Raw genomic sequence first — 13772 nt, forward strand, 5'->3', positions numbered from 1 at the left:
CAGTGAAATATAATTACTTCTTGTCCTCTGTACACGATACTGAACTGCAGTTAACAATTTGTGGTACGCTGACGGACCTACTAGAGGCTCAAAGTGATTTCCCCTTGTTGTTTCCTACCCCCCCCCCCCCCCCCCCCCCCCGCACCCCAGAGATTCTTGTTAAACCCTGGCTTTGTGCTGGAAATGGCCCACCTTGATTATCATACACATTGTAAGGAAGAGTGATCACTTTAGATAAGCTATTACCAACAGGAGAATGGGTTTGGGGGGGGGGGGGGAAGGAGGGGGGAGAAAACCTGGCTTTGTGCTGGAAATGGCCCACCTTGATTATCATACACATTGTAAGGAGAGTGATCACTTTAGATAAGCTATTACCAGCAGGAGAGTGGGGTGGGGGGAGAGAAAATCTTTTGTAGTGGTAAACACCCATTTTTTTATGCTTTGTGTGTATAAAAAGATCTTCTATACTTTCCACAGTGTGCATCCGATGAAGTGAGCTGTAGCTCACGAAAGCTTATGCTCAAATAAATTGGTTAGTCTCTACGATGCCACAAGTACTCCTTTTCTTAAAGTGAAAACTGGCTTCCTATGTCAATTTCGTTGTAAATACCACTGAACTGAAGAAGAGAGAGATGATTTGCCCACCTATGTCCTCTACATTGCTCTAAACTCCTCCTCTGGCTACACTCCAACCTTTTTTCTTCATACTGCAGTTTAGGAAGGGAAAATACCTAGTTATGTATATACATCCTACTGGAGTGCACTATGGAGAGGAACTGTTTGAGTTTAAAAGAAATACCCTAAGACTGTGGGACAGTTTTTATGTTTAACCTCAATGAAACCAGAATCTCGTAAATGGAGGTCAGGTCAGATCACCAGCTTGTCTATGACAGAGGACATGGAGCATACATATGAGACTGAAGGTGGATGCAAAGCAAAACCCTATACCCAAACATTCCTGAAACTTGAGCATGTTTTTTAACCCAGGTCTGAATTTCTCAGATGGCCTTACTGAAACTTTGGGGCTAAACACCCTGAACTTTGCATTTCAAGCAGAGCTCTCATATAGAATCATAGAGTATCAGGGTTGGAAGGAACCTCAGGAGGTCATCTAGTCCAAATCCCTGCTCAAAGCAGGACCAATCCCCAACTAAATCATCCCAGCCAGGGCCTTGTCAAGCCTGACCTTAAAAACTTCTAAGGAAGGAGATTCCACCACCTCCCTAGGTAACGCATTCCAGTGTTTCACCACCCTCCTAGTGAAAAAGTTTTTCCTAATATCCAACCTAAACCTCCCCCACTGCAACTTGAGACCATTACTCCTCGTTCTGTCATCTGCTACCACCGAGAACAGTCTAGATCCAACCTCTTTGGAACCCCCTTTCAGGTAGCTGAAAGCAGCTATCAAATGCCCCCTCATTCTTCGCTTCCGCAGACTAAACCTCTGCCTCTCCTCATAACTCGTGTTCCAGTCCCCTAATCATTTTTGTTGCCCTCCGCTGGACGTTTTCCAATTTTTCCACATCCTTCTTCTAGCGTGGGGCTCAAAACTGGACACAGTACTCCAAATGAGGCCTCACCAATGTTGAATAGAGGGGAATGATCACGTCCCTCGATCTGCTGGCAATGCCCCTACGTATACATCCCAAAATGCCATTGGCCTTCTTGGCAACAAGGGCACACTGTTGACTCATATCCAGCTTCTCGTCTACTGTAACCCCTAGGTCCTTTTCTGCAGAACTGCTGCCGAGCCATTCGGTCCCTAGTCTGTAGTGGTGCATGGGATTCTTCCGTCCTAAGTGCAGGACTCTGCACTTGTCCTTGCTGAACCTCATGAGATTTCTTTTGGACCAATCCTCTAATATATATATAGCTGTGGTTCTCCTTTTCTTAATATAGGAAGAAAACGGTGGCAATCTCAGGAACTATATGGTTACTGTTATTAAACAGGTTAACTTTTATTAGTGACCACTATACCTGCACCTCCTCTTTTATGCCACTTTTGTTGGTTTGTTCTGTGGGCCAACACTACCTCTCTGATGGTGAATTGTGTCTCAGTGTCACATTACATACAATAGCATGACTAACTGTTGCAATACAATTACATTCATAAAGCAAAATTAGATGTATTCCCCCAAAACATAAATGTTTCTCCATGGAAGAGACAGGCCCACAATATAAAGATTACCCTATGAAAAATGAGAGGTCTGGTGGCCATAGCCTATCCTCATGGATGAAAACAGGAAAAACAAGAAAGAAAATAAATAAAATAAATGTTCTTTCAGAAACAGAACAAATGATACAAAAAGAATCTTTTCAGTGCAAATCCCTTTTTAATTGAGAATTAAGTTCACTGTACTCTGCCTTGTCTTCAACACCTTCTTTAAGTACCATTGAGAAATACAGTATACTACAGCTGAATCTGGAAACATATATCTTGTCTTTTAGGTGGTAAGCTCATTGGGACACAGTCTATCATTTATCATGTTTGATACAGTGCCTAGCACAATGACGGCTAACCTGTTGTGGCCTTTAGGCGCTACCTCAATCTAAATACTAAATAATAATAAATAACAACAATAACTAACAATAAAGGACATTATCTGTGGTGTATACTGTCCACTAAATTTAAGTACCATAGTGTTTAATTGCATAATCTGTTTATCACGGTTTCAGTAGCAGGACTCTTCTTTATATTTCTGGATCATACTAAGCCTATAAACGTTTTTTTAACTTGGCAAAATGCCATACATCAAAAACCAAACTACAGGTATGCAGAAAATAAACATGATGAATTGAGAACTGGCAAGCCTATTAATTGTTTTACACAACCTGAGATCTAAGTGTACTATTGATCTCAAGTAGTGCCGGATTTACACGTATTCTATTTCAGTCATTGAAATGATGATGGTTATTTTATTTTTAATATCTTCTGTTCAATCTCTTGGAATGAGCCAAGCTAAAATATGCAGCTGGGATACTAATATTACATTTTACACCAAAACTGTAATAAATAATGTTTGGTGATAGAAATACTTTAGGGGGCAGAAGTCCTGGAGTACAGTAAAAGGCCAAGATTATTAAAAGTGACAGATGTCTTTAGTCACCCAACTTGAGATGCCTTAGGAGGGCCTGATTTTCAGACAAAAGATGAGTGCCTCTGTCTGAAAAATCAGAGGCCTTTACCTAGTCAAGTTGAGCGCCTAAGAAACAAGGTACCCAAACACCGGTGCCCACTTCTAATTTTCCCCGGAGGTGCTCAAACCCCGCTCAGTCCCAGGCCCCGCCACAACTCCACCCCTTCCCCCAAGGCCCTCCCACACCTCTTTCCGCCCCTCCCCTGAGCATGCCCAATGCCTGCTTCTCCCCCACCCTCCTAGCACCTCCTGCACACTGGTGAACAGCTGGGAGGTGCTGGGAGGGAGGAGGAGTTGATTGGTGGAGCCGTAGGGGGGAATGAGTGGAGGGAAGAAGGAGCTGGCTGCCGTTGGGTGCTAAGCATCCACTAATATTTTTTCATGGGTTCTCCACCCCTGGAGCACCAACGGAGTCGGTGCCTATGTACCCAAAATCACTCGTCTCTGAGAAGGAGGCAAGGACATACAGTGCAAGTGCAAGCGGGCTGCACAAAGGGCCAAGTTCTGCTCCTGGTGACATCAGTTTAATCCTTGCATAACTCCACAGTAAGTAACTACTGCTATTTACTCAAGATTATATGAGGATATATTTTAACAAGCAGGTAGTAATACAGTAGTACACATTATGCATCTTTTCACATATTTCACTTGCATTAAACAAAACAAAACACCTTAAAAGTGAATATAATTACCGGCTAAGACACAGAATATACACTAAGTAAAGAGATTCATAATAAACACAGCTACAACACTCCTTTGCCAGGACAATGTCATCACACTGTGTGCGCTATGGAATGTTACCCACTGTTTGGAAATCACCCAACAAAGAACACATGTTCTGAAACATACACAAAGGAAATGATTTAAGAGTACTGTGGCTCCTTCTTGCATTATGTCACAACCAAGGTATTATTTTAACATATTACTTGTCCATTTAATAAAACACATTTTGTAAATATCATCTAAATGTTGTCTATAACAGCACTTGGCATTATGTTCAGACGCAGTATCCCAGCCTCTATTTTACATCTTTCTGTATCTTGCAGTTAGCAAACGTTTGATGTGGTAGAATGAATCTCTAAAGAAAAAGATTAAAAATATTACCTGGAGAATGAAAGAATTCCTCATATTGTCAGGTAAGTTATCCAACATTTCCGTGTAACATCGCATCAAACTTAACAGCCAGTAGTTGGCTGAGGCAGATTCCTCATCTGCAGTGTAGGTAAAAGGATCCACCATATAGATGACAACTGCTGGAGGATAGGCATGGCTGTCTGCAGATTCTGGGTCAGTGGGAATCCCTATTCTCTCCCTCTCTGTAACACTAGAGACACATGTATTGTTAAGTACATAAGCAAATTACAAAGTCTAATTATTGTTTTGTTCTAAGAGTTAGGGTGGGTAGGGAAAGAGTCTGAAGGGGAGGACTGCTTTTTACATTGAGAAAATGTTACATCTATCCAAAGGATTACATCAAATCAAAGTACCTGTTAATAATTTGTTAAAGGTGTTTTTTAAAAGAGTGACACACCCTCATCTGAAACACCCAGAACAGTCTAGCTCTGAAGAATGTGTACAAGAAAGATGATTAGGACTGAATCAGTGAACGACTATACTATTTTCTGCTTGTGGTCATTCATATACAAATTGTTTTAGTCCTGGAGAAAGCTGGAAGAATGACAGGAGACTGAAGGCCTCTGTTTATTCACAGAAGAGGTAAGCACTTGCAGTCAAGGTTTCCCCACACTGCCCCCTGTGAAAGTGTCTCAACTCTGAACAGGAGGGACAAACATGCAGAGGTGAGAAAGGCGTTTAGTTTACATACTCTGCTGAGGCTAGCAGCTAGTGCTAATTGTAGTGGTAGATTTTGCATAGGCCACTGAACAGAAGTATAACAAAAACTTCAAACAGGACTCTATCTGAATTTGTTACTTAAAGGACGAGAGCTCATTAACCCATTATGTTATGACAATTTATCAACATAACATCTACTTGCTAATATACATTACTGCAAAAGTGACAGGGAAAAAAATTACCCATCAAGAAGGATCTGCCTCAGGCAAGTAGAATTTTTAAATGGTGGCAACGTATTTTTCTAATTTTTAAAATAATGTTTTACACACTCCTGTTTATGAGGACTCTTTAGCAGCCCCAAGCTGAAATCGGCTTATCCCCGAAATCCATTCCCTGACATCGTAACATCACACACTGGTTCCTTATTGGGGGGGTATTTAGAAATGCTGCAATGCCAAAATGGATTTAAGAAATAGCAGCAATGCAGCATTATACATAGAACACCACCTAGTTTGCAAATAGATAAGAAAAAAATTGTGGGTCAAATTTTGCGCCTATCAACAATAACAGTGTTGTCTTTAACTAAACAATATGAAATAATAATAAACCTCATTTCAATGACTACAAAGGATGGATAAAGTTCACGCACTATATATCAGAGACAGCTGTTGCAATCACAGCTGCCACAGCAGCAGCTCTGGATGGCTGTGCAGGAAGCAAGGAGTTCCTGCACTTTCAGGAATGTCCATGTGGCTTAAGGGAAGGAGTCATGAACGCAAGAAGATAAGAATATGTCTACATTGCAATTAAACACCTGCAGCTGGCCCACGTCAACTGAATCAGGCTCGTGGGGCTTAGGCTGCAGGGTTGTAAAAGTGCGATGTAGATGTTCGGGCTCAGGCTGGAGCCTGGCCCCTGGGATGCTCCAGTCTCGTGGGGTCCCAGAACCCTGGCTGTAGCTTGAGTCTGAACATCTATACTGCAGTTTTACAGCCCCAAGCCCTGCAAGCTTGAGTCAACTGTATTTGGCTGTATTTTAAAGAATCCTTATTGAGGTTACAGGGACAAACCATCCCGATGTGTAGAAAGAATAGTAAATATGGCAGGCGACAGCTTGGCTTAACAGTGAAATCCTTGCGGATCTTAAATACAAAAAAGAAGCTTACAAGAAGTGGAAGATTGGACAAATGACCAGGGATGAGTATAAAAATATTGCTCGGGCATGCAGGAGTGAAATCAGGAAGGCCAAATCACACCTGGAGTTGCAGCTAGCAAGAGATGTTAAGAGTAACAAGAAGGGTTTCTTCAGGTATGTTAGCAACAAGAAGAAAGTCAAGGAAAGTGTGGGCCCCTTACTGAATGAGGGAGGCAACCTAGTGACAGAGGATGTGGAAAAAGCTAATGTACTCAATGCTTTTTTTGCCTCTGTCTTCACGAACAAGGTCAGCTTCCAGACTGCTGCACTGGGCAGCACAGCATGGGGAGGAGGTGACCAGCCCTCTGTGGAGAAAGAAGTCGTTCGGGACTATTTAGAAAAGCTGGACGTGCACAAGTCCACGGGGCCGGATGTGTTGCACCCGAGAGTGCTAAAGGAGTTGGCAGATGTGATTGCAGAGCCATTGGCCGTTATCTTTGAAAACTCATGGCGATCGGGGGAAGTCCCGGACAACTGGAAAAAGGCTAATGTAGTGCCCATCTTTAAAAAAAGGGAAGGAGGAGGATCCTGGGAACTACAGGCCTGTCAGCCTCACCTCAGTCCCTGGAAAAATCATGGAGCAGGTCCTCAAGGAATCAATTCTGAAGCACTTAGAGGAGAGGAAAGAGATCAGGAACAGTCAGCATGGATTCACCAAGGGCAAGTCATGCCTGACTAATCTAATTGCCTTCTATGACGAGATAACTGGTTCTGTGGATGAAGGGAAAGCAGTGGACGTGTTGTTCCTTGACTTTAGCAAAGCTTTTGACACGGTCTCCCACAGTATTCTTGCCAGCAAGTTAAAGAAGTATGGGCTGGATGAATGGACTATAAGGTGGACAGAAAGCTGGTTAGATTGTCGGGCTCAACGGGTAGTGATCAATGGCTCCATGTCTAGTTGGCAGCCGGTATCAAGTGGAGTGCCCCAAGGGTGGGTCCTCGGGCCGGTTTTGTTCAATATCTTCATAAATGATCTGGAGGATGGTGTGGATTCCACCCTCAGCAAGTTTGCAGATGACACTAAACTGGGAGGAAAGGTAGATATGCTGGAGGGTAGGGATAGGATACAGAGGGACCTAGACAAATTGGAGGATTGGGCCAAAAGAAATCTGATGAGGTTCAACAAGGACAAGTGCAGAGTCCTGCACTTAGGAGGGTGGTGAAACACTGGAATGCGTTACCTAGGGAGATGGTGGAATCTCCTTCCTTAGAAGTTTTTAAGGTCAGGCTTGACAAAGCCCTGGCTGGGATGATTTAATTGGGGATCGGTCCTGCTTTGAGCAGGGGGTTGGAGTAGATGACCTCCTGAGGTCCCTTCCAACCCTGATATTCTATGATTCTATGATTCAACTGACACAGGCCAGCTGCAGGTGTTTAGTTGCAGTGTAGACACACCCTAATAAGGAACTGAACTGGTAATACATGGGCTCATTCACCTATTTAGTAACTTACCTTTCCTGTCCTTCTTGCTGTTGCTGTGATGAGTTCTGTCCAGGTTCTGTGTCTCCTCCAGAACCTGTGCTCCCTGGCGGTCTGTCTGTAGAATTTCCCCCAGTGCTGGTGTTCTGCCCTGGACCTACAATTCCACTAAACCCTGAAGAAGAGGTAGTGCTCATCTGGTTAATGCTGGGTGTCGAGGAAGTTGCTGACAACTGTGGCACAGAGGATCCAGATGCTGAACTACTCCCTGCTACAAGGTTAGTGGTCCCACCATTGGGCGTGGAATTAAAGGAACTGCCTGTTGGTGGTGCCCCAGGAGCTGACAGACATGTTGAATTTGGGGGTACAGGTCCAGTGTTCCCAGGCATTGCTTGCCCTTGGCTTGCTGGCGCTGAGGTTTGGTATTTAGGTGGTATCAACAGGCTGCTGTCAAGCTGCAGAGTGGCTAAGTAAGGTGCTGAAAGAGTGCATAAACACAAGACAGATTAATGATAGTGTTTCAGATCTCACCAAACAAAGCACTGTAAAGTCATACAGTACTAGGCTTTCAGAACATTTGAGGGAGAAGGAAAATGTTGAGAGTATAATTTCCATTATAAATATTTAATTGTAGAATCAATTCTGCAATCAATCCATTTTAATTACGTGATTCTACTATCTCTAAGTACAGGCTTGGCTTTGCAGAGTTACTACAATATGAAGAGAAGGGGAAGTGCATAAACATTACTACTGACACGTCATTACTTCTGGTTCGATTGTGATGTGACAACGCTGTATTTGTGGCTGTAGATGGCATTCAACGTCACAAACAGCTAACTGAATTAGAGTTCACAATGACCATTTAACAGAGCATCTTTACCTTTGTCAGTCCAAGCCCTTTTTACATGAACTACTCTTCTGGGAGATTTAGTTTAATTATGGTTGTGCCTTATGCAGCTTCACGGACTGAGCACTTCTGGGTGTGAGCATGGAGTACCTATCATATTAATCTGTATGGTAATGGTTTTACCCAGATATGCGGTAAATGAAAACTAAAAGCAAACTGAAAGAAGTAGTGGGATACTGGCAATTGTTACAGATAAATGCGCTCGATTCTGACCTCTGTGCTTCTCCCAAGCATAGGAATCGTTAATGGATGGCACAACGCCCAGCCAGCAAGCAGTCTCACAGCACTTAGGGTGTGTCTGCACTATATATATCTGCTATGACAATGAGACCCGCCATAGCAATGAGTTTCAGAGCCTGGGCCAACTGACTTGAGCTCGTGGGGCTCGCACTATGGAGCTAAAAATAGCGGAGTAGGCATTCCCGCTTGGGCTGGAGCCTGGGATCTGAAATCCACTACTATTTTTAGCCCTTTAGCACAACCCTGAGTCAGTTAACTGGAGTTCTGAGATTCACTGCCATAGGATTTGTTTTCGCAGTGTAGACTTACTTTCAGGTCTGTTCTAGCTGGTGTTACTTGAGCCCTAATGCCATTCTGAGTTATGCTAAGAGTCAATTTGGGCCAAAGAGTGAGGAAGAAGAAAGATGGCTTAGTGCTACCTTCCCCATCCCCATCCACTACTAAAGGTTCTGCACCAAGAATAGCTCAGCTGGATCTAGGGGGTCTCGCTAAAATGAGCCCACCATGTCTTTAATATGGTGATAATAGTACTTACTTCTTTGAAAAGCACTTTGAGATTTACTGAAGAGAAGTGCCATAAGAGCTAGGTATTATTATTATTTATTGAATGCTAATTATTTAAGTCTAATTGGTACAGAACTCCTGCCCATGCTTCAGCTTCTTATTTTATGACTTTTTAAACAAATAATTAAATGATTCCTTTACTAATTAACCTATTACAACTACCATTACTCACCTACCTACCCAAACCCTCAAACACTATCCTGAACTTCCCCTTCTCTAAAGCCTGTGAAGTCATCCCTCATGGTCAGCAAAGGCAAGTACTCAAGTACTGTCAACCTCTGAGACACCAAAAAGGGTCAGGACGCAGTAATTTCAGGACTTCACTGAAAACAACCTAGCGTCCCCCACTACCATTACATCAGAGGTCTCTCAACTTGCACACCACAGTGATCTAAATTCATCAACAGTTCAGCAGCTGATGTTTGGAGACAATTACCTATCATGCAGACTGGCACTGTCTCATTGTTTTCTTGTGCTCCATCAATTGTCTATATCTTCGTGTTGTCTTTTGTCTTACTTATACTGTAAGCCCTTTTAGGCAGGCACCATCTTTCTGTTCTGTGATTGTATAGTGCGTAGGACAATAGGGTTATGAGCCTTCATCCCTCAACACTAATATAAATAATAAATTGCCAAGGGATCACATAGGAAGATGGGTCCTCTCTCAGCCAAGGCCCAAGCCAGTTAGAACAAAGAGTGGGCATACTCTGCTTGCCAAGGGAAATGAAATAGCCACTACAAATTCTTCCAGTTGATTCAGTCAACCCATACCTATTAACTTAGTCTTGCTGAGTTGAATTTCAGTCAGCTAGTCCTAATCTGTGTAACCATTCACTCACTAGCTCATCAGATAAACCATTCAATCACAATGACGTGACACTACATCCCAGATGTGTTCATTAACCCCGAATAGCTCAATATGTATGTTTACATCTGCACAAGAGGGCCTTTGGGATAGATGGGCAAGTGTCCAGTAGTACACTGATTTCTCAGCAGGAAACAGAAATCAGCATTTGGATCTCAAGAGGAGTTTACAGGACTGGCAGTTAGAAAAAATACATCTTTTTACTTGTCAAGTGAATAAATGTAATATGGAAATCACGGAGAGACCATTAAAATGGAGCCCAACAAAGCTATTTTTACAACCATTTTACAGATCATAAATGCATTTAAAGGGAAAGCTGTTTCCCCCTCCCCCATAACCCAAAACAAAACAATCTTATTTTCATCCTAACTCAACTTCACTTACCTAGGTGATGCCGGCAAACTTGCGCATAAAGTTTGAGTCTGGAATGATTGTCACACTCCTCACTGCCCCAAGACTGGTTAAACCATTCGCTCACTAGCTCATCTGTCACCTTTTGCGCCATGGTCTTTCCCACCCGCATGATTCCATCACGTAACACTTTGCAGATTGGTTTGTGTTGACCAAGCCTACACATCTGGTGGCACAAGAAGGAATATTTGCAACAAGATGCCATGTCCATAGTACAAAAACTGTAACTTGATAAACAGATTGGTTTTCCAGGCTCATGCCCTCTCTCCAATGGCAGCCCCATATAGTACAAATTTGTAATTGTAAAAATGAAAGGCTACTTTGTTCTTTATCTCTGGCTGACTTAACTTACATTTACAGTCAAGCTAGAGCTATAAAGTACGGTTTGTCCTATAAATTCTACAGTGTACACTGAGGTTGACAAGAGACTCTGGTTTTATGTTTGAAATCTGCAGGTGTAAGAAAGAGAAAGTTACTCACCTTGTGCAGTAACGGAGGTTCTTCAAGATGTGTGTCCCTGTGGGTGTTTAAGTGTCCATGCACCCCTGCGCTTGTAATCGGAGCTTTATGGTAGCAGTGCCTGGTTGGGTTGCACATGCACAGTCCCCATCTCGCGCCGCTTCAGGCAGTTAATTGTCACTGTGCGACCAACCGCCTCCCTGTTCCTTTTCTACTGCAGAGCCTAGTACTAAACTCCAAAGTAGAGGGGTGGGGGAGGGTAGTGGAGCACCCAGGGACACACATCTTGAAGAACCTCCGTTACTGCACAAGGTGAGTAACTTTCTCTTCTTCTTCGAGTGATGTCCCTGTGCATGCTCCACTTTAGGTGACGTAAAAGCAGTGCCCTCCGGTGGAAGGAGGGGGCTTTGGAATTGAAGTTGTACCAGATGAGAGTACAGCGTAACTGAACAGGGTATCGGAAGATGCGTGTTGTTGCAAAGTGTAATGATGAATAAATGTGTGGGATGAGGCCCAGGTTGCAGCCCTACAGATATCCGTGATGGGCACATTGTTAAGAACCGCTACGGAGGCCGATAGCGCTCTGATAGAACGTGTGCGGATCCCCGTAGGGGGTTGTCGGTCATGTTGGAGATAACAAAGTTTTGTGCAGTCTGATATCCATTTGGATAGCTGTTGTTTGGATATGCCGTTGCATTTTGATCATTCAGCGAAGGAGATGAACAGTTTTGGAGACTTGAGATTTTGTTTTATCAATGTAGAAGGCTATAGCCCTGCGGACATCCAAGGAGTGTAATCTGGACTATCGTCTATCCACGTGGTTTGGGAAAAAATGTCAGTAAGTGGACTGGTTGGTTGAAGTGAAAGGATGAGGCAACTTTAGGTAGAAACTTGGAATGTGGCCTGAGTGATACTTTATCTTTGAAAAAGATTCTGCAAGGTGGGTCAGCCATGAGAGCTCCCAGTTTTCCCACCCTCCTGGTGGATGTAATGGCCACTAGGAATGCAACTTTCATAGAAAGGGGCAGCAGGGAGCTTGTTGCCATGAGCTCAGATGGAGAGCTGGTGAGGTCATGGACGACTAAATTGAGTCCCATGGTGGGTTAGGATTGTAAACATCCGGTTAGGAACTGGAGAGGCCCTTAAGAAAGCATTTAGTAAGTGGGTGTGTAAAAGTAGAATATCCATCTACTTTGTGATGGAACACCATGATGGCTGCTAGATGCACTCATATTGAACTCATGGAAAGGCCCATCTGTTTTAGTTCTAGCACGTAGTCTAGAATGAGAGGTAAGGGGGCTGCCAAAGGTGCGGCCTGTTTGTGTTGGCACCATGAGTCGAATCGCCTCCACTTATGTATGTATGTGAGTCGGGTAGTTGTCCGACGACTGTAACAAGATGTTTTGAATGTCTGTGGAACATGTCATTTCAGATCTGAGAGCCATGCAGTAACCATGCTTTGAGATGGAGTCTTTGGGGATCTGGATGGATGGTGCATCCTGCGATAGCAGCCAAGGTAGAAGTGGGAGTGTGCATTAGGGACAGACTGCCATATGGAAAAGATAAGCATACCATGTTTGTCGTGACTATGTGAGGGATATTAAGATCACTGTGGATCTGTCTTGTCTGACCTTGTGAAGCACACGGGCTAGGAGGGGGGTGGGAAGGGAGCGTCCCACTTGATGAGGAAGGCATCACCCAGAGAATGTGGACTGAGTCTAGCCCTGGAACAAAACTGGGGGCATTTGGTGTTTCGTGTGGTTGCAAATAGATCTATTGTTGAAAACCCCCACGTCCGAAAAATGTTTAAGAGTACACGTGTATTCAACCCCCACTTGTGCTCCTGATAGAAGTTCTGTTCAGGGTATCTGCTGTGGTATTCTGACAACCAGGTAGATATGATGCTGTAATATGGACATTGTGCTTGATGCACCATTGCCAGAGTCACATTGCTTCCACACAGAGAGAGTGTGATCGCGCTCCCCCTTGTCTATGTAAAACATACAAGGCATATTGTCGATAAGGATCTGCACTGTCTTGTCTTTGATTATCACTAAGAAGAGGGAGCAAACGTTCCGAACCGCTCGCAGTTCTAGCAGCTTTATATGAAGATGGGATTCTGTCATGGACCATTGGCCCTGTGTAGGGTGTGGTTTCAGGTGTGCTCCCCAACCTAGAATGGATGCCTCCTTGGTGATGGTGAGCAATGATGGATTCTATAGGAAGGGCACGTTGTCTGGATTGGTCCACCACAAAAGGGAGTCTTTTATTTTATCTGGCATGGTGAGACACTTGTTTATACTGTGACTATATGGGATATAATTTGCCCAGAGCCAGGTTTGTAGACATTGCATATGTAGTCTTGTGTGTCTGATGATGAAGATCACGGCGGCCATGTGGCTTAGAATTTGTAGGCAAGGTCTGGCAGACACTTCGGGCTGTTTTGCGCCATGGAGATCAAGTTGATTAAAGTCAGAAATCGTTTTGCTGGTAGGGAAGCAGTTAGAATATCAGGGTTGAAAGGGATCTCAGGAAGTTATCCAGTCCAACCCCCTGCTCAAAGCAGGACCAATCCCCAATTTTTGCCCCAGATTCCTAAATGGCCCCCTCAAGGATTGAACTCAAAACCTTGGGTTTAGCAGGCCAACGCTCAAACCACTGAGCTACCCCTTCCCCCCCTAAAAAAGAGAGTTGAGGTCTGACCCAATTAATTCCAGGTGTCGGTTTTTGTACGTTTACCTGAAGGCCTACCCTTGTAAATAGAGTTCTAGTGTTTTCGTT

The 13772-nt window shown here is 43.7% G+C and overlaps 1 protein-coding gene across 3 annotated transcripts in view; it reads right to left on the reverse strand.

Annotated features, from left to right (window-relative positions):
- Nucleotides 1-13772, reverse strand: part of MED13L (mediator complex subunit 13L) — a 428751-nt gene that overhangs the window by 30009 nt on the left and 384970 nt on the right. For all 3 annotated transcript variants that reach the window (XM_043529751.1, XM_007071902.4, XM_037878503.2), the window contains exons 20-22: nt 10506-10698; nt 7579-8023; nt 4242-4461 (exon numbers count right to left, since the gene is read on the reverse strand). In XM_043529751.1, coding sequence (XP_043385686.1) covers nt 4242-4461; nt 7579-8023; nt 10506-10698 — 858 coding nt within the window. The remainder of the gene's footprint in view (nt 1-4241; nt 4462-7578; nt 8024-10505; nt 10699-13772) is intronic.

This window comes from Chelonia mydas, chromosome 15, assembly GCF_015237465.2.
Source record: "Chelonia mydas isolate rCheMyd1 chromosome 15, rCheMyd1.pri.v2, whole genome shotgun sequence".
In the NCBI taxonomy this organism is placed as follows: domain Eukaryota; kingdom Metazoa; phylum Chordata; order Testudines; family Cheloniidae; genus Chelonia; species Chelonia mydas.